The following is a 21,030-nucleotide window of genomic DNA, read 5'->3' as shown; positions in this document are numbered from 1 at the left end:
TAAGCCTCTCCCTCAGGTATTACTTGAAAGATTTCAGGGGGATGTTGTGACGTGTAATGTCATTATTCATGTGCCCATCCTAAAACCAGGAGGGTCTTAAACTTGGGGTAACTGTTCAGCTGCCTTATCTGACATGTGAGCCACCAGAGACCCAGAAAGGAGAGTTGACCTGGCCGGCCCTCCCAGCAGGTCGGGGGCGGAGGCCCGAAGGAAGCCAGGGCTCTGAGCTGAGCCTGGCCCTGTCTACAGTCTGCACAGGACAGGACAGAGGGACATCCTTAATGACGTCTCAGCCCAGTCTGGAACACCAGGGCACGTCCAGGCCTGGAGGGGAGTACCCACTCACTGGAAAAGACCCTGATGCTGGGAAAGATTGAGGGCAGGAGGAGAAGGGGACGACAGAGGGTGAGATGGTGGGATGGCATCACTGACTCAACAGGCATGAGTGTGAGCAAGCCCTGGGAGGTGGTGATGGACAGGGAGGCCTGGCATGCTGCAGTCCATGGGGTCGCAGACAGTCAGACACGACTGAGCGACTGAACGACAGCGGTGGATGCTGAGCTTTACGCAGGTCCTGGCCCCCGTCCTGAGCCCCCGAGGTGTTTTGCCTGTTAAGTTCTTCTCTCTGCTAGAAGTAATTTTTCTCTCTACTCCTCCACCATTCGCTGTCAGTTTTTGTTCCTGCTATTACAGTCTCCGTTCACTTTGTTAGAATTGTGTGCAAAGTAAAAGTAGAAAGGCTCCGAGTCAGTGGGTAGGAGTTCTCTCTGTTGAAGCACCTCCTGTGTGCTGGGTGCTGGAACCCAATTGCTAAGGGTCCCTTTCTCTGCCCTCAACCTCCAGTGTCCAGGGTAAAGATTGAGTTATGAGAGTAGTTTGGGCAGAATCTCAGGGATGGGCGGGGGGGATATGGAAGGAAAGAGAGGATCCAGGAGAGTGGGGAAATAGGAAGGTGGATAGCACAGGGGCAGCTGGCATTTGTTGAGTGCTCTCTGGGTGCTGTGCCGTATGCTGAGTGTTTTGTGTATTTTTTCCCTGGGGAAAACCGTACCCGCGTTAAGCTTGGAAGGAAGGATTGGAGTTTTGTCAGGCGGATGAAGGAGGAGCATTTCAGGAGCAGGAAGAGCAGAAGCACAGGGTAGAGGTGCGAGGAGCGCGGTGTGTCGGGAACACCTCTGTTGGCCTGGTGGAGCCACAGCTGCAGATGGGCGCTTTCGCTCGTAGGGTTGGCAGGGTGTGGTGGTCTCCAGTGGCCCTGCCAGCTGGGGGGCTAAATTCCAGATTGGCCTCACAGTCCTGAACAGGGGAATTGCGGGCCTGGCTGGAAGCATCTCATCCGCGGCTGCCTGCCAAGGTTTGCTGAGCCTCTGTGGCCTGTGCCCCGGGGCCTTGGCCTGGCCTCACTGGTCACTCAGCTCCATATAAAGACCAGAGGAGCCAAGTCCAGAGGCTCTTCTTCCTCTGCTTCATCCTCCCCAGCACCTGTCACCTCCCCTGAGAAGCCCCCACTCTGGCAGGCTGGCGCTGCCGTGCAGGGAGGCCATGTGGTCCTGGACCATTCACACAGCCCTGGGTGCCGGTGGCGTTGCCATGGCAGCAGTGGCTCCAGGGGTAGCCGCAGAAAGGCGGGGTCACCGTGGGGACACGGGGGGGTCCCCTGCGGGTGGGCGGGGTGTGGCCACCCCCAAACACACCACCCTGCACGCCCTGGAGGCACCTTCATTCACTTGTGATTCTGACCCCTCCACGATGAAGTCTGTAGACCTGGGAGGGGGGAGTCGAGCCTGTCTGTGGCTCAGTTCCCCCTCTGCGCCTGCCTGAAGGGACGGTGGGGCCCGAATTGAGATCCTTCCTGCCAGGGGCTCAGCCTGGCCTGGCCAGTGGTTCTTGTCAGTGTTAGAACAACAGAGCCGGACAGGGCTTGGAAGCTTGCTCTGGGCCGGGGGTCGGCCGGCCCCCTGTGTTGCTGAGGGAGGTCTCTGGGAGCGCAGCCTCACGCGTTCTTCCTCGAGTGTCGCTCGTGCCTGCTTTTGGAAGACGATGGCTGAGTCAGGCAGTTGAAGCAGAGACCATCTGGCCCACAGAGACTGAAATACTTACTTTCTTTGTTGTTCAGTTGCTCAGCTGGGTCCAACTCTTTGCGACCCCATGGACTGCAGCACACCAGGCTTCCCTGTCCTTCACTATCTCCCAGAATTTGCACAAACTCACGTCCAGTCAATGATGCCGTCCAACCATCTCACCCTCTGTCGTCCCCTTCTCCTCCTTCCTGCCTTCGATCTTTCCCAGCATCAGGGTCTTTCCCGATGAGTCATTTCTTAGCATCAGGTGGCCAAAGTATTGGAGCTTCAGCTTCAGCATCAGTCCTTCCAATGAACCTTCAGTGTTCGTTTCCTTTAGGATGGACTGGTTTGACCTCCTGGGAGTCCAAGGGACTCTCAAGACAGTTGGAAAGCATCAACTCTTCAGCGCTCAGCCTTTACGGTCCAGCTCTCACATCTGTACATGAATATCTGGCCCTTTATGAAACAGTTTGCCGACCCTGGTCTGTTCCAACTCTGTTCAGACAGTGAGGCCCTGAGAGAGGAAGGGCTTGCCTGAGACTACACCGCGGCTCAGTGCCCAGGCCAGTCCCAGAAGCGCCAGGAGAGCCAGTGGCAGGAAAACTCGCCCCTCCCGCCCCCTCTGCAGACGCTGTCTGCAGGGAGAGGAGCACGGACGCTGAGTTCCCGCCCCACCTTCAGACCGGGTCTTCCTGATCCCCTTTGGCTCCCACGCATGGGGCCCCCCCGGGGGCCACTCTCCCTCGATGCTTGTAGTGAAGTGGGGGTGGCGGTGTTCCCCACTTGGCAGATGGGGCGGCTGAGGCCCCGGGGAGTGAGACAGCTTGTCTGGAGCCACTCAGCTCCTGCACAGCAGGGTTGGACGGCCCATAGCGCCACCTGGAGGACGCCATCAGCTCTTCACGCTGTGCACTTAGCCAGACAGAAACACTCTTTCTCTGAAGGCAGAGTGGCTTACGTTTGTGCATGTCTGCCCTGCTTCGGGGCGGCAAGCTTCAGTTGTTCATTCAACAAACCTTAATTGAGCATCAGCTATGTTGCTGGAGGTGCATCAGTGAACGGGCTTCCCTGGAGGCTCAGACAGGATAGGATCTTCCTGCAATGCAAGAGACGCGAGTTCCATCCCTGGGTGGGGAAGATCCCCTGGAGGAGGAAATGACAACCCACTCCAGTATTGCGATTCTCCAGGCAAACACAGGAGCCTGGTGGGCTACAGTTCATGGGGTCACAGAGAGTCGGCCGTGACTAACGCTATCTATCTAACTTGCAGTGAACAGGACCCGCCAGCTCTCTGTCCCCAAGAATCTTCCCCTTCCCTCCCTCCCTCCCTTAACTCTGCTTGTTAGAGGCTGACTTGATAGAGAGTTCATCAGTGTTACGTGTATATGTTGGTGTCTGTCGACAGCTGCATATTGACGTGTGACCTGCTTGGGTTGAGATACGGAGCATATCCAGCCCCCCGGAAGTTCCCCGGGGCACCTCCCCTCACTGTCCCCCAGGCACCCGCTGCCCTGACTTCCATCAGTGCAGATGAGCTCTTCTGGAGCTTCATGTACATGTTGTGAAGCAGCGTGGACTCCACAGTCCGGCTTCTTCTCGCTGGTGTGTCTTGGAGGCTGAGCCCTGTCGTCAGGCGTGCTCCGTCTGCCCGCTGGTTGCTGTGTGGCTGCGAGCTGTGAATGTGCCGCCGTTTCCGTGTCCTGATACCCGCTGATAGATGTTTGGGTTGTTTCCCTTTGGAGTGGTGCTGGATAAACCTCGTCCCGACATCCCCGTCCCGGACTTCCTGTGGGCATGTATGCGTTTGCTCCTCTGTATCCATGTGAAATTGCGGAGGAGGGGTCTCCTGTTTCAGCCTAGAGTGCCCTTGCTCCCCTGGTCCCTGGGAATGCGAGATGCTTGTGTTCAGTGAGGCTCCAGGACACGCCCAGCACGCGCCTTCTGGGCCCAAGACACGTCTGACGGGGTCCCCTCTCCCCAGATGAGCGATGTGCTGCTGTACACGTACCCCCAGAAGGACGGGAAGTACCGGCTGAAGAGCACATTGGCGGTGGCCAGCATGAAGGTAAGAGCCTGGGGGCAGGGGCCCTGGGGTGGCGGGGGCCCTGGGGACGTGGAGACACAGCCCCGCCTGTGGAACTCACAGCCTGCGGACAAGGAGGACCCCGGCTTGTGAGTTGCCCCAGGATTCTGTCGTCGGGGGCTCAAGGAGGGTGGGATGAGGGAGGGCTGCCCGGAGTGGATAATATTTGGATAAATGCGGAAGAGAGACAAGGAAGGGGGTCCATGGGGGGAGGAGAATGCGGAGAGAGGAAGCAAGCAGGCGTGTGTTTATCCATCGTGGTAAGATATCTGTAATGTACGTTTACTGTTGGAACCATGTTTTAAGCGTACAGTTTGACGGCATCGAGTGCCTTCACGGTGTACCATTGCACCGGCCATCCCCAGCACTCTCTTCATCTTTCCAGTCTGAACCTCTGTGCCCTTAAACTCTTTAATTCTCCCCCCTCCTCCCCCAGGCATTGGCAACTACCATTCTACTCTTTGTCCCTATGAACTCAGCAACTCTAGGGACCTCGTATAAGTGGACTCCTAGGCAATGCCTGTCCTTCTGTGACTGGCTTACTTCACTTAGCGTAACAGCCTCAGGGTTCATCCACGTGGTCGCAAGCGTCAGAACCTCCTTCCTTTTTAAGGCTGAATAGTGCTCCATCGTGGGTGTAGGCTAGCCCACGCTTTGTGTACCCATCATCCATCCGTGGACACTAGAGTGGCCTCCACCTTTTGGCTGCTCTGAGTAACGCATGCGAGTGTGCAAATGCCTGTTCAAGCGGCAGCTATTTCTCAGCTGGACAGTCTTGTGGGTGAGCTTGGAGAGACAGGACGGTGTGACCGGGTCAGGTGTGACCTCACTCAGTGTGACCAGGGTCCCAGATACGGGGCTGGTTGGAGCTAATGGGGATTTTCAATGAGCCGGGAGTTTTAGGAAGGTAATTCCCGCCCATCGTGGGGACTGGGTCAGAAAGGGAAGCACCGAAGTGGGGGAATGGGGTACGTGCAGGCTGTCACTTGGGAGGGCGGAGGGCTGGAAGGGAGGAAGAGCTGAAAGGGGCCTGCAGGGGGCTGTCTCCCTCCTGAGGCCCCCAACCAGGAGAAGGGCGACCTCGCTAACCTGGGAGGTGTCTTCCCTTTTTGGACCAAAGCATCCGTCTGCTCAGGAGTCTAACGGAGGCCATGCTGGAGGGTGCCCACTGGGCAGGTGCTTGTCCGGCACAGTGGGCTCCGAGAAGGATGCCTTCCTGGGGGTCAGCGGGTGGCCACAGAATCAGAGTCAGCAACTGGGCTCCCACTGTGCACACACACACACACAGACACAAACACACATGCACACACACAGACACACACCCCATCTTCCAGGTGAGAAAGGTTTGCCCTTCGCAGTGAGGAAGCTCAGGCTCAGAGCTGGGTGGTGGCAGGACCCCTCCCGTGCCCATCCTGAGGGCCGCTCCTGGTTTCCAGGTCAGCCGCCCTGTGATGGAGAAAGTGCCCTACGCCCTGAAGATCGAGACTCCCGAGTCCTGCCTGACTCTGTCTGCCAGGTACGAGGAAAGGAAGGACCGGGGGAGTGTGGGGCAGGATTTTGCACGTGGGAAAGTTTGGAATCGCAGATGCTGAATGTGTTGTCATTTTTATTTTGGTGTCCTTTTTGGGTAAATGACTTTTGTTCCGTTATTTCTTGTCCAGTTTTGCACAGTCATGTGGCGAATCTGATAAAACCATGGCTTCTCTCCCCAGAAAACATGTGCATACACATAAAATTTAACATGGAATCTCAGGGGTTTCCAGAGCCCATTGCTTAAATATAACAATATCTCCTTGTTGTAAAACCCTATGAATCATTGGGTCTTTGCAGCAGTAAGAAAGGTTAAAGCCAGTGAAAAGTGCATGGTACACCTTAGCTCATAAAATAGTCTATGTTTAGGCTGCCAGGTCTGGAGAGTGAGAGAAACATCAGGGGTGAACCCTCATCAATTTATTTTCCCTTTTACTTTTTGTGGGGTGAGGCCTTTCTATCAGAAATGGCTGTTTTTTCCCAGGCCCTCAGGCTCTGCCCCGTTTTGTTGGTTTCTGGCAAAGAAAGAGTCCCCCGCCCTCTTTCCAGGAAAAGACCAGCTGGAGCTGGGATGGGGCTCGAGGCTCAGAAACCAGGAAGGGGGCTCCTGCCAGGAGCTGCTCTAGGCACGGTGGCGGGGTTGGAGCGACACCTAGTGGGGTCTGTGAGAATTTCCATCTGGCGGCTGCTCGGGGGCATCGCCTCTTAGGAGACCCTGCCAGGCCCGGAGGGGAAGGGGGGATGTCTGCGCTCTGAATGAGTGAATGACTGGGAGGGTGTGTGGGAAACTGAGGAGGACAGAGAGAATGAGATAGTGACTGTTGCCAGCATCTGCCCACTGCCCCCCAAGTGGTGCCTGGCTCTGTGCCCCCGGCCAGCGCACCCCTCCGAGAGGACGGGACCCCTTGCTTCTGCAGTGCTTTGCCATCGGCAGAGTCCTCCACCCCCACATGTCATCTGGTCCCTGCAGCCGCCCTGGGAGTTAGAGTGTTTGATGTTTCCACGTTTACAGGCCAGGCCCAGAGACACCTCACAATCAAGGCCGCCCGCTTGGAAGCGGACGTGCCGCTGTGCAGGTCTGGCGGGTGGCCGGGCCGGGGTTTCAGGCGTGGGGTGGGGCGTGGCGAGGGCCGCGGGGACGTGGTCTACTCCGAGAGGGTGCACAGCCCTCGCTCAATCTGGCTCGTACCTGCAGCTCCTGTGCGGAGAGGGACGAGTGGCACAGCTGCGTGAGCCGGGCCCTCCCCGAGGACTACAAGGCCCAGGCGCTGGCCGCCTTCCAGCACAGCGTGGAGGTGAGCGGGCCTCCCTGGGCCCCTGTGCACCCGCAGGGTCGAGCACCTCCTTCCATCGGGGCCCCACTGGGTCCTCCCCGCGGCCCAGCTCAGGGCGGTCCCTGTGCAGCCCAGAGCCTGGCCCCTCCCGCCCATTTCTAACCGAGGTCGGCGCCCTGGAGGGTGCGGTGGGGGGGTGGGGTGTAGAGTGGAGTCCACCCCACACCTCCGTACACACACACACACCCCCCTACAGGAATCGGGGCGCCGGCCCAGCTGGTCTCCTGACCCCGCTGCCCGCCTGACTCCGTTGCTCCAGATACGGGAGAGGCTGGGGGTCAGCCTGGGGGAGAGGCCCCCGACCCTGGTGCCGGTCACGCATGTCATGATGTGCATGAACTGCGGCTGCGATTTCTCCCTCACCCTGAGGCGCCACCACTGCCACGCCTGCGGCAAGGTGAGGCACAGAGACGTGCGCGCGGCTGGGGACCCGGGGCGTCCAGCAGCTGCTGCGGGCCGGGCCCAGGGTGGGGCGTGAAGTTAATTCACCTTTAACTGGTGCCCTCCCACCAGGGCTCCAAACCCCAGACCCGTTCCACTCCACCACCCTGCTCCCCGAAGGAAATTGTAGCGGATGGGGCTGTTGTTCCAGGAGGAAGAATATCCCGTCTTGGTTAAGGGTGCAGGCTCATCAGAAAACGGAAAGCTTACGGCTTGGTGATAATAGTCAGCAAAACTATTGTAGAGACATCCCTGGTGGTCCTCTGGCTAAGAGTCCATGCTCCCACGCAGGGGACAGGATTCAGTCTCTGGTCAGGGAACTAGATCCCTGTGCAACCAAGATCCGGTGCAGTTAAGTAAAAGCTAAATTAATTAATTTTAAAAAGCTGTATTGTATATGTGAAAGCTGCCAAGAGAATAGATCTTTAAAGTTCTTAGCACAAGAAAAATAATTTGTAAACTATGTGTGGTGACGGCTGCTAGCTAGACATTGTGGTGATTTCACCATATAGTCTCCCTTGATATCCATGGGAGACTGGTTCTAGGATCCTAGGATCCCCGTGGATACCAAAATCCAAGGACGCTCACGTCCATTATTTAAAACAGTGTAACATTTCCATGTAACCTACACACATCCTCTAGCATACTTTAGATCATCTCTATTTCGCTTATAATACCTAACGAATAGAAGTGCTGTGTAAAAAGTGAAAGTTGCTCAGTCGAGTCTGACTCTTTTGCAATCCCATGGACTATATATAGCCTGCCAGGCACGTCTGTCCACGGGATTCTCCAGGCAAGGAATACTGGAATGGGTAGCCTTTCCTTTCTCCAGGGGATCTTCCCAACCCAGGGATTGAACCCAGGTCTCCCACATTGCAGGCGGATTCTTTTCCAGCTGAGTTATAAATGCTGTGTAAATAGTTATAAATACAGTGTAAATTCCATGCAAATAGTTGGCAGCACGTTTTGCTTTTGAAACTTTGTGGAATTTTTAAAAATCTTTTTGGTCCGTCATTGGTTGAATCTGTGGATATGGAACCCGCAGACATGGAGAGCCAACTATATTACATACATTGAATCACTGCATTGTATACCTGAAACTATTAATAATATAATGTTATATATCACTTCTATTGGGCTTCCCCGATGGCTCAGTGGATAAAGAATCCGCCTGCATGCAAGAGACAGAGGAGATGCGGCTTCAATCTGTGGGTCAGGAGGATCCCCTGGAGAAGGAAATGACAACTCACTCCAGTATTCTTGCCTGAAAAATCCCATGGACAGAGGAGCCTGATGGGCTGCAGTCCATGGGGTTGCAAAGTGTCGGACATGACTGAGAGACTTTCACTTTTCACACAGAACTTTCATTTTATTAGGTATTATAAACAATTATAGGTATTATAATATTAGGTATATAATATTATAATATTAGATATTATAATATTATATTAGGTATTATAAGGTATTTGATATTATATTAGGTATCATATGCTTCAAATATGATATTTGGTATTATAAGCTACAGTCCATGGGGTTGCAGAGACTTGGACATGACTGGGCACAAGCATAAGACAAGAAATCATTTTAAAAATAATAAAAAATATATAATTTTAAAAAAATTATATATTAAATATAATATATATTAAATTTTAAAAAAATAAAAAACATAATTTTTATATATTATTTTATAATTTTTTAAAAAGAAAAACAGGTAAGCACCTGCAGAGGAGCATAATAACTCTGCTCAGAGCACGACGCCCTCGAGTAGGTGGGGGCGGGTTGGCAGAGGGGTCGGACACGGTCCTCTGCTTGGGCCGGGAGGGTGAGACCCTGTGACCCGCGGGCCCCCGTCTCCCCCAGATCGTCTGCCGGAACTGCTCTCGGAACAAGTACCCTCTGAAGTACCTCAAGGACCGCATGGCCAAGGTGTGTGACGGCTGCTATGGGGAGCTGAAGAAGAGGGGCGGGGACGCCCCAGGCATGATGAGAGGTACCACGGACCACCCTCCGCTTCTTCCCACGGCCTTTCCCAGCCGCTTTCTTGGGGGTCTCCGGACAAAATGCTGCCCTCCAGGAGGAGGCAGGGTTTAAACCCTGCTCTGGGGCACCTTCTCCCCGACCATTGGTTCTGTAGAAAATCCAGAGGTGGCCCCAGAGGAAGGGTTCCATAGCAGCTGAGTCTGGGGCATGTGTCTGGGACACGTGTCTGGGTCCATGTGTCTGGGATACGTATCTGTGTGACATGTCTAGGTCCACGTATCTGGGACACGTGTCTGGGTCCATGTGTCTGGGACACGTATCTGGGTGACATGTCTGGGACACGTGTCTGGGTGACGTGTCTGGGACATATGTCTGGGTGACATGTCTGGGTCCATGTGTCTGGGACATGTGTCTGGGTCCATGTGTCTGGGTGACGTGTCTGGTTCCATGTGTCTGGGACACGTGTCTGGGTCCATGTGTCTGGGTCACATATCTGGGACGTGTTTGGGTCCATGTGTCTGGGTCACATGTCTGGGACATGTGTCTGGGTCCATGTATTTGGGATACATGTCTGGGTGACATATCTGGGTCCATGTGTCTGGGACACGTGTCTGGGTGACGTGTCTGGGTCCATGTGTCTGAGTGACATGTCTGGGTCCGTGTTTCTGGGACATGTGTCTGGGTGACGTGTCTGGGTCATGTGTCTGGGACACATGTCTGGGTGACGTGTCTGGGTGACATCTGGGTCACATGTCTGGGACACGTGTCTGGGTCCATGTGTCTGGGACACGTGTCTGGGTCATGTGTCTGGGACACGTGTCTGGGTCACATGTCTGGGTCCATGTGTCTGGGATACGTGTCTGCGTGACACGTCTAGGTCCACGTGTCTGGGACACGTGTCTGGGTCCATGTGTCTGGGTCACGTGTCTGGGTGATGTGTCTGGGACACGTGTCTGGGTGACGTGTCTGGGTCCATGTGTCTGGTTCACATGTCTGGGACATGTGTCTGGGTGACGTGTCTGGGTCCATGTGTCTGAGTGACGTGTCTGGGTCCATGTGTCTGGGATATGTGTCTGGGTCTATGTGTCTGGGTCATGTGTCTGGGACACGTGTCTGGGTGACGTGTCTGGGTGACGTCTGGGACACATGTCTGGGTCCATGTGTCTGGGTCACGTGTCTGGGACACGTGTCTGGGTGACACGTCTGAGTCCATGTGTCTGGGTGACGCGTCTGGGTCCATGTGTCTGGGACACGTGTCTGGGTGACATGCCTGGGACACGTGTCTGGGACATGGCATGCTGGGTCTGTGCGTTTCCGTGACGAGGCCAGTAGGCAGGCACTCACATCACTCTGCACAGCGGCCCTATTTTCAGGCCTGGGTCCCCTGGGGCCCTCTTGGAATGAGGATGTCGAGATGGAGACCAGAGGCATTGTGGTCAGGGAAGGGGCTGGAGGTCCTCGGATAGCAGAGCTTGAGGTGGCTGAGAGGGCCTGTGAGCGCCTGTGTTCAGGGTTGGCTAGAGAGGGAGCAGGGTGGATCTTGGGCCTGAAACCAGAGACTCCCCTCGGTCACCTCTACCCCAGGGCTGCCTGGGGCCGTGGAGAGGACCGCTGGCCTCTGCAGACACGGGGAAGAGGGCATAGCCAGCATCGGGAAAGCCTGCCCCCACTCCAGCTCTGTTACCGGGGGGGGCCCTTCTCTTGGGTCACATGGAACCCCCACCCCATCCCACCCCTCGTGGCTGGGTGCCACCTCGGGAGGGCGGGAGCTCAGGTCTTGGAGGCGTCTGTGTCCCCCGCCGTGGGCGCAGACGCTTACCTTCCTCCCCGCGGCTTGTCTCGCTGCAGAGCGGCCCCTGAGCATGAGCTTCCCCCTCTCCTCCGCCCGCTTCTCGAGCAGCGCCTTCTCGTCCGTCTTCCACAGCATCAACCCCTCGGCCTTCAGGAAGCAGAGGAAAGTCTCGTCAGCCCTGACCGAGGTGAGGCGGGTATAGGGCTGCCGTCCTGGGGGCCAGGGGGATTTAGAAGGTTTTGGGTCCTCAGACCCCCTGCCCCAGCCGGACCAGGCTCTTGAGGACACATTAGAGAGCATCCCTCACGGGAGGCGTTCTGGCTCGTGCTCACAAAGGCCGCCCTGAAGCATAGGCCATCTCCTGGGTGTGACCGAGAAGACCCCTGCTGGTAGCAGAAAACAGGAGCCCGAGTGGCTGTCAGAGATGCGGGGAGACACATCGGCCCCCCAGCCTTGACCCATCCCCAGATGCACACAGCGCTGCAGCACTTGGGTCTAAAGCCGTTCGGCCTGGCTCAGCCCTCCCGAGTCTGGTCCCCTCAAACCTCATCCCTGTCTCATCCTGGAGATATCCCACACAGGCTCAGGTGGTGAGCCTCCTAAAGGCTGTAGGACTCTTTCCAGGAAACCTCAGAATTAGCACAACTCAATTCCTTTCTGCAGACAGAACCAGATTATTGACTGTATTCTAATCATAACCACAAACAAATGTGTGCCCGTGAATATACAAGCTGTCAAAAGAAGACTGAGCAGCTGTTACCAAGTATTTTTAAATATTCATTATTGAATAGCAGGTGGCAAGGGTTCAAAAAGTGTTAGGGATGAAAATTTTAAGTGAGTATGGTTCTATCCATTAGCTTGATTCCTTTTGCATCTTAAAAATCGTGGAAGTTAACACCTATGTGATAACAATTTTTTTTTTTCAAAAGGACAGAAGAATGTGTGATGAGAATTGAGTTTCTCTCTCTCCCTCCCCAGACTCCTTCAGTCCCACCCCTCAAAGTTAACTGCCATCAGATTTCTTACGGATGCTTCCAGAAATGTTTATGCATATACATAATTAAGATAGACGATCATAGATCCTTTTTTTAACTCAAAAGATGATACTCTGAATCTTCCATACATTTCTTTCACTTAATCTACCTTTGATATCATAATTTCACATTAGCTTGTCCACATAAATCTCACACTTCTTACACTGCATGGCTGTCTTGTCATTTATTAACTAGTCTCCTCCCACAAATTGAGAAAAGACCACCCTCTCACTCCCACAGTCCTGTCAACAGGAGCTGAACTCACAGAACCTGAGTGTGCCATGGGTATAGAGTTTGAGAACCACTGTTCTCACCTTTCAGGCATCAGGCCACCGTGATCCAGGTGCCGTGTGGACCTGCCCCAAGCCATGTTGGCAGGTTTTGCCCAAAGCAACAGCCTTTTTATTACTCAACATGGACTACACTGTGGGCTCCGCAGCATCCCCAGGAGCAATGTGCCCCCGCCTCCAGCTGCCCTGTCCCCCGCCCCCAGGAGCCCCACCCTGGCAGTGAGACCTGCTTCCCAGGGGACGGTCTGCTGGAGCGCTGTCCCGGGAGCATCAGATGGGGGCAGATAACAGACTCTGGGAGCTGCTCCGGCAGGTCAGCTCTGGGGAGAGGAGGCTTGTCCGAGTTAGAGGGGTCCTGGGGACCCAAGAGGGGCAGGTTCCTTGCCCGGTACTTCTCAAAACACCTGGCTGGTTGTAGCTTCCTCTCCCTACACTGGAGTTCCCTGACCTTGAGAACATTTGCCGAGAGCTCTGAGTTCTTGCCCTTTCTTCAACTAAGTCGGAACTTCATCTTTGGTAGATTCCACCCCCCTCCCCCCCCCCAGTTCCTCTGGGCCTCAGTTTCCCCACCTATGAACTGAGAAAGTCAAATGACATTATTTTGTAACCTGGCCTTCTTGCTCTTGTATTAAGGTGAATGTTTATGGAGCACTTAACTGTGGGTCAGACACTGTACCTGACCGGTACCTGTCTGACGTCCTTTGATTCCAGTTTAACTAGTCAGGACACTGAGACATACAGGAAGTAAGTGGTCTCACCTCACCCCTCTAGTGGTTGCTAGAGTCTGTGTTGGAACCTGAGATGGGTCTTACTCCAGGCCTGTGATCTTAGCCCCTGTGAGAGGTGTGTTCAAAAGACCACACCATTGATACTACTGAAAGAAAGTCAAGTCGGTCAGTCGTGTCCCACTCTTTGTGACCCCGTGGACTGTAGCCTGCCAGGCTCCTCCGTCCGTGGGATTCTCCAGACAAGAGTACTGGAGTGGGTGGCCATTTCCTTCTCTAGGGGATCTTCCCAACCCAGACATCGAACTCGGGCCTCCCGTATTGCAGGCAGACGCTTTACCCTCTGAGCCACCAGGGAAGCCCCGATGCTACTAAGAGGTGTTAACAAACTCATTAGGCAGGAGATCATACAACCTTTTAGGGAAACAATTGAAGAAAGAAAGGATCCCCTCTTAAATGTGAGAAAAAAGTAAGCTGAAAAGCATAAGAACCAGTTTTATGAGGAGGAAACTTTGACCCAGATCGAGACCTGCAGTTCTGTGATTTGGGGTCCTGGGCTGAGAGGAGAGAACCAGGAATCCGCCTCACCGCCAGAGGGCAGCCTCCTGCAGGCCCTTTTCGACTCTCGGGTCTCGGGTCCCTTCGTCAACCCTGTCTCTCAAACCCGGCCCTGTCGGGCGGCCTTTGAGGGGCCGGAGGCACCGCGAGACCACCCGAGCGCCCCGACTCCAGAGCGGCACGAATGCCCCGCAGGCCGGTTTCAGTGTCATTTAGGTCCTTTCGGAACCGTGTCCACCCGCAGGAGCCTTGACCGCCCCGCTTGCTTCCCTCCGCCAGGTGGCCGCCTCCGGAGAGGGCTCCGCCATCAGCGGCTACCTCAGCCGGTGTAAGAAGGGCAAGAGGCACTGGAAGAAGCTCTGGTTCGTCATCAACGGCAAAGTGCTCTACACGTACGCGGCCCGTGAGGTAGCGTGGTCCTGCCTTCTGTCCTCTGCTGTCGCGGGCCGGGGGGGTTAAGCGTCGCCTCACACCGGCTGCGTGGGGCCGGGCGCGCCACGGGGCCTGCGTCTGGCCCCCGCTCGGCTGCCACGGCGGGCAGGTCTTCTCTGAGGGCGCCACGCGGGTGCACGGCACGCGTCTGTCTCTCCGAGGAGCCGGCCGTCCCCTTGTGGGCCCAGGCGGTGCAGCGGGCAGGGCCGGTGCCGCGAGGCCTTGGCACGTCCCCGGGGCGGGCGGGGGCAGCAATCCAGGGCGCTGCCTGAGAGCGCCTTTCTGCCCTCCGCTTCCGTTGTTCGGGCCGGAACCCAAGAGCCTGAGGGAAATACCATCCTCTGTGTCTGTGCACCGGTCAGGGAACCGTATTGCCTCGTGCATGGCAGCTCTTTACTAAAGAAGCCCGACCTTCATGTGTATCGCAGCATCTTAGACTTTGATCTGCTACAATGCAGCGGGGAGAGGGCCCTGGTCCAGCCTGCTTCTGCAGCAGAGAGGCGTGAGCGCGGCTGCGCGGCAGGGGGCGCGCTGGTCCTGGCTCGGGCTGAACCTGTGGGATACAGGGGAAGATTCACCAGGTCCAGACCCCGCTGTCTATCTGATGGTTTCTGCAGGCGAAATCCGCTTTGGAAAACGGGCCTTCAGTGCATTCTCCCCTCCTGCAGAGGGTGAGCACATTCTCCCCACGAGGATGAGCACATCACCACAGGGCGGGCCCTTCTCCCCTGACCACGGGTGCTGGCGATCGGGCACAAGGCACGTCCCCCGTGGGGGCGTGAAGCTCCCCTCACGAGGGACTGCAGCTGTGGCGGCTGCAGTCAGCCCCGTCGTCCAGGATCCCAGACACACAGAGGGGACCCCCTGTGCGCCTGAGTGACGGGTGCTGTGTGACTACGCCCTCCCCGAGGGGGCGTGGCCTCTGAGACCTGGCTTCTGGGAGACCCGAGTGGACACTTTGTGAGACTTCTTCACAGCAGCGCTTTTGAGGGGGTGCACAGGGGTGTGTTGTGGGTCCCCGAGGTGTGGAGAGCACCCAGCTGTCCTGAGAGCAGGCCCTTCCTCCACAGAGCATCTCGTGGAAAACACGCTTGGGGAATAAAAGCTATTGACAGTTAAGCGACCATCAGAGCGTGGATCCTGTCTGAGAGCGGAAAAGCCGGACGCTCTGTGTCCCGAGCGACGGTTGTCGTGGAAGTGACAGTGTGGGTTGGTTTTCAAAGATGGATTTCAGGATGCTTCCACTTCTTCAGAGAGAGGAACTTGTATAGTTGCTCAATAAGCCTAAACCAGTGACAGGCCAAGCTTTCAAATTCCATCAAAAGACAGAGATTTGGTAACGTGGGTGGACAGATTTCACTGTCTCTACTGCCATGCAGCCCCATCACGTACCCTGAGGTAACCCAAAGCTGATGTAACTTGCTACTCAGCATCAGCCCTGGGAGAGATTGCTTGTCAGAAATATATAGGAATCTTTCACATTTTTCCCAATATTTTGTTATGTAGTTAATATATTAATTATTACAAAAAATTTCAAACATTAAGAAACATTGGAGGAATTTCGATTATACAGTTAACATTTTCTTGTCCATCTTGCTTTTTGATGCTTTTCAAGTATAATTCCCCTTGAAAAGTGAATGTGAAAGCCACTCAGTGAAAGTCAAAGTTGCTCAGTCCTGTCCCACTGTTCACGACCCAGGCCAGAAAACTGGAGTGGGTAGCTGTTCCCTTCTCCAGGGGATCTTCCCAACCCAGAGATCGAACCCAGGTCTCCCACATTGCAGGTAGATTCTTTACCAGCTGAGCCACCAGGGAAGCCCAAGAATACTGGAGTGGGTAGCCTATCCCTTCTCCAGGGGATCTTCCCAACCCAGGAATCAAACCGAGATCTCCTGCATTGCAGGCGGACTCTTTACCAACTGAGCTAATTCTCCCTAAGAGTTCAATATTTGTGTATCTTTTGTTTTTCTTTTGAAGTACAACTTCTATATGATGAAGTATACCAATCTTGATACTATTTGTTAAGTTTTGACTAATGCATGCCCCTGTAAATCCTCACCTCACCCCCATCCCCAGAGGCAACACACTGGGTTTTATTTTTTTCCTACCATATGTTAGTTATATCTTTTAGATCTTCAGATAAATGGAATCGTGCACGACTTTTTCCACTCAACACAGTGTTTTGAAGAATCATCCATATTGTTGCCTACAGTTGGTCACACCCTTTTCTGGCTGAGCAGTATTCCATTTTGTGAATATACCTCTTTGTTTATCCTTTCACCAGTTGAAGGACATTTGAGTTGTTTCCAGTTTGAGGTGATTATGAATAAAGCCAGTTTAAACTTTTGCATACAGGTTTTTGTGTGAAAATAGGTTTTTATTTTGCCTTGGGCGAATACCTAGGAATGGAATTTCTGGATCACAGAACGATATACATATATGGTCTTTCAGAATTTACCAGGTAGTTTTCCAAAACGATGTGGCATTTTACAGTCTCTGCAACGATGTAGGTGAATTTGGGAGTTCTGTTTGCTCCACCTTTGTTAGCACTTGGTATTGCTTTTAGCCATTCTGGTGAAAGGGTAGTAGTATCTTAACATGGTTTTAATACTTTATAGTAAGCCTTGTGTAAATCCTCCAGCTTTGTTCTTTTTAAAGGTTGTTTTGGGTCTTTTGTGTTTCCATATAAATGTGTCAATTTCAATAAAAATGACTGTTAAGATTATGACAGGGATTATTGAATCTATATATCAATCTGGGGAGAATTGACATCATAGCCATATTGAATCTTCCAATCCATGAATAATTCATTTATTTAGTTCTTTAAATTCTGCATTTAATATTTTGTACTTGTTAGTATTGAGATTCTTATACTTCTCTCATTTCTGTTACCTTTATTCTAAGTACTTTATTTTTGGATGCAGTTTTGAATGGAGTTTATTTTCTAGTGTTCACTGATAGTACAAAAATATTTTTAAAAGACCGCAATTAATTATCCTGTGACATCGCTAAATTCATTATTAGTTCTAGTAGTTGTTTGTAATCAAACGTATCCTTTTTACGCACAGGTAGTTTTGCTTCTTCTTTTCTGATCTTGATGTCTTTTATTTCTTTTTCTTGTCTTAATGCAATGGCTAGGATCTCCAGCGCAGTGTTGAATTTAATTGGTAACAGGCAGTGCCCTCTTGCTTCGTCTCAGTCTTAGGGGAAAAGCATTAAGTATTTCGCTCTTGAGTATGATGTTATTGGTGGGTATTTTATAGACACCCTTCACAGGTTGAGGAAGTCCCCTTCTGTTTGTTTACTGGCTGCACTGCGTCGTTGCTGGCGCACGAGGGCTTTCTCTGTTTGCAGGGAGCAGGGGAGCTGGGTGCCGTAGCTTCTCTGGTTGCAGAGCCCAGGCTCTAGGCGTGCAGGTTCAGTGGTTGTAGCACACGGGCATAGCCGCTCTGTGGCATGTGGAATCTTCCTGAAGCAGGGATCAAAGCCATGTCCCCTGCATTGGCAGATGGGTTCTTATCCACTGTACCACCGGGAAGACCTAAGAAGTTCCTGTCTATTCCCTAGTTTGCTAAGGGTTTTTATCATGAGTGGATGTTGAATTTTGTCAAATGTGTTTTCTGATCCAGCAGTCTTAGAAAGTTGATTGCCTTTTACACACAAACTTAACTCCCCCTTCTCTCCTACAGTCATTCTAATGTGCTTAACCACTTATCTCTGTTCACGTATAATCTTATTAAGTTGTATGAACGTGTATTTGTGCATAAATATGGGTGTGTTTATTATAAAACGCTCTTTATCTACATATAAGAAGCTCGCTCTTTTTCTGCCGAGCTCCATGATTTTAAGCACGGATGCCCTGAGTGCTCCATATTGAAGCACTGAAAGAGACCATGGGGGGCTGAGCACAGAATACATTAACAGGGGTAATGACAGTGGAAAATCTGAGTCACTGACACACCAAATCAGTGGAAGGAATGTGCAGTGTTACACGTTCGTGAGTTCCAATGCTGGCCCTGCCCCTTCCACGCTGTGTGACCTTGGGGCATTATTTACCTTCCCTGAGCCTCAGTTTCTTCTTAGCATGGTGGTGACACCTTCCATGACCGTCATGAAGATTAAACAAGATAATGTGGAAGTCCCAGGACTCTGTAAACGCTGTCGCAGAATGTTAAGTCTCCCTCCTCGTGACTGGTGCTGGCAGGAAGTAGGGGTGAAGAGCATGGATGCTCAGCTGCTGATGGGTGTCTTGCCATGTTTAACGTCCTTTTCCCCTCTGCCTCTCTGCAGGACACAGTGGCCTTGGAGAGTATGCCCCTGCTTGGCTTCACCGTCGCGTCAGGCAAGGAGGAGGGCAGCAGCGAAGCCAGCCCTACGTTTCATCTTTACCACAAGAAAACCCTATTTTATAGCTTCAAAGCCGAGGATAGCAATTTGGCTCAGAGGTACCCAAATAACTAGTCCTGCGTTCCCCCCTCTCCTCTCTCAGAAGGGAACCAGCTGTCACCCTGGGCTTTGGCTTCTGTTCTCCAGCCCTCCTGTCCTGTCAGGGTCCCTTGGGCCACAGCAGAAGAGCAGGTTGAAGTTCCCAGGCAAACCTCAGACAGACTGTGGGTGGGGTTCCGGACCACGCAATGAAGCGCATGTGGCAGTCAAGGGAGTCCCAAGCTTTTTGGTTTCCCAGTGCATACACGAGTTGTGTTTATCATGTAGCCTGTTAACTGTGCAGTCGTGTTATGTCTACAAACGTGTGCATTCCTTAACTGGAAAATGCTCTATTGCTAAAAGTACTAACCATCATCTGGGCCTTTTAAGAGGTCATAATCTTTTTGTGGTAGTAACATCAAAGACCACTGGTCACAGATCACCACAACAAGTCGACTAACAATGGAGAAGTCTGAAATACGGTGAGAATTGCCAAAATGTGCTGCAGAGACACACAGTGAGCGAATACTGTTGGGAAGATGGTGCTGCTTGCTAGACTTGCTGGACACAGGATTTCCACAAACCTTCAAATTTAGAGAAAACGCAGTGTCTCTGAGCGCAGGAAAGCACAGCATGATAAAGTGGGGCCCGCCTGTATTATGACTCACCCACACAGGCGTGCATTGATTCAGCAACTGTGCACTGCACTCCGGGCCTTTTGCTAAATGCTAGGCAAGCAAACAGAATGGGACCTGGTCACTCACCTTGGATTAGTGATACCGTTGTCTCATCACTCTTGGGTTCCGTGACCAGAGTTCCAGGCAGAACCGAGTGTCTCCTCTCTTCTGTGTTGCAGGTGGATCGAGGCCATGGAAGATGCAAGTGTGTTATAGCAGTTACCTAGCATGTGGACTCAGAGCACACTCTTAGGTTGATATGTGGACCCTTCCAGAAGCCAATCCGTGTCTCCGCCCGTCCAGACACATCTGGATTCAGCACGGGGCCTGGCCTTCTCGGCTGTCACCCGCTCTCTCACACCTTCACAAGTGGACCCCTTAAGGGATATTTATGGACCTTTTCTGTCTCCGTGTTTTCCACCCTCCCCACTCCAGCGTAAACTATTTCCCTTTCCAGTAGTGCGTTAAAATTTAGTAACATGAAGACATGGAAACCAGTAGAGAAGTATGTTGTAGAACTGCAGGCTTCTTAGTAGAAACAAGCTTTTACAGTTTTTTTTCACTCCTGGTAAACATGATCGCCTTTCATGTCATTGATGCTGGTGCCTCAGGTGAAATGAAAAAAGAACCAGTAAATAACAGCTACTCTCAACAAAAAGCACTTTATTGTTTTACTGAGCAGCAACCTCCGGTTTGATCCCCCCCCCCCCCCCACCGAGGGACTTCTGAAGCCAGTGGTAGACGGAGCCCTGTGGACTGTTTGCCACCAGCACCGGCTGTGGCGCGCCAGCAGGTAACACCGGGAGGGCCCCCGGCCGCGGAGGGCGCGGGCCAGGCAGCCCCGGAGCAGCAGCGGAGGCCTGTCTCCTCCAAGCGAGCGCTCACCCTGCAGACCGCCGCGGCTTCCCAAAGGAGGCAACTGCCTCCTCCCTGTGGCGGTCCCGACACCTCACCAGTGCTGGAAACGCGGCTGCTGGCAGACCCGGCCCCCACCCTGGAGGCCACTGCAGACCCTCCCGAGAGACGGGGTCTGCTTTAATTTATTGCGTGCCTTCCTGAGTTTACCCCGCACAGGCCGACAGCGATGTGCTTGTGAGAACTATCCTTGTTTTCCACATCGTGATCCTTCTGCTGTATTCCTGAAGCCTTGAAAGACAGGAAAGGAGAGAAGACAAGATGCGATGGGAAGCTGAATTCATGGTGTTGGCCAGTGGCTCTGCACACAGTTGAGGGAGCCTAGAATTGTGGCTTGAAGATGCTCTGTGGGCGCCTGGGGCTTGGTCCCTTCCCGCTGATGACTGCTGCTCACGATGCTGGACGTGTTTTTACATAAGGCAGAGTGGCGGGGGGCTTCCTTGTTACTCTCATCGAAATAAAAAGCAATCATACCATTTTCTGATGTCTTGTCCCCACCTTCCTGTTGCCCTGTTCCCTAAAAAAAAAAAAAAAAAAGGCAGTTGCTAACCAACGTTTTATAAAAAAGCACATCTCCAGGAATTTGCTTACATTAAATATTTTCAGGGGAATTTTTTTTTTCTAGTTTGCAGTTCTTCTTTAAAAATGTTTGGTTAAAAATCTTGAGGACCCAGACTAAGTGATGAGAGAGGTCTTCTTGTTAATTTTTGAGGACTTAACGCCCATGGAATCATTTTCACCATCAGGCATA

At 53.0% G+C, this 21,030-nt stretch overlaps 1 protein-coding gene across 3 annotated transcripts in view; it reads left to right on the top strand.

Annotated features, from left to right (window-relative positions):
• The window catches only part of FGD5 (FYVE, RhoGEF and PH domain containing 5), a 121,123-nt gene extending 100,367 nt beyond the window's left edge, over positions 1-20,756 (top strand). For 2 of the 3 annotated variants that reach the window (XM_055557107.1, XM_055557106.1), the window contains exons 13-21: positions 4,045-4,128; positions 5,583-5,662; positions 6,872-6,971; positions 7,207-7,407; positions 9,312-9,441; positions 11,280-11,410; positions 14,110-14,238; positions 18,553-18,707; positions 19,544-20,756. In XM_055557107.1, the coding sequence (XP_055413082.1) occupies positions 4,045-4,128; positions 5,583-5,662; positions 6,872-6,971; positions 7,207-7,407; positions 9,312-9,441; positions 11,280-11,410; positions 14,110-14,238; positions 18,553-18,707; positions 19,544-19,580 (1,047 nt within the window). In that variant the 3' untranslated portion in view covers positions 19,581-20,756. The remainder of the gene's footprint in view (positions 1-4,044; positions 4,129-5,582; positions 5,663-6,871; positions 6,972-7,206; positions 7,408-9,311; positions 9,442-11,279; positions 11,411-14,109; positions 14,239-18,552; positions 18,708-19,543) is intronic. The other variant, XM_055557108.1, reaches the window with a different exon arrangement.
• Positions 20,757-21,030: the final 274 nt, after the last annotated feature.

The sequence above is a fragment of the Bubalus kerabau genome, chromosome 20, assembly GCF_029407905.1.
Source record: "Bubalus kerabau isolate K-KA32 ecotype Philippines breed swamp buffalo chromosome 20, PCC_UOA_SB_1v2, whole genome shotgun sequence".
NCBI lineage: Eukaryota > Metazoa > Chordata > Mammalia > Artiodactyla > Bovidae > Bubalus > Bubalus kerabau.
Note: the sequence above shows the minus strand (reverse complement) of the source record. Positions and strands in the feature narration are given on the sequence as shown.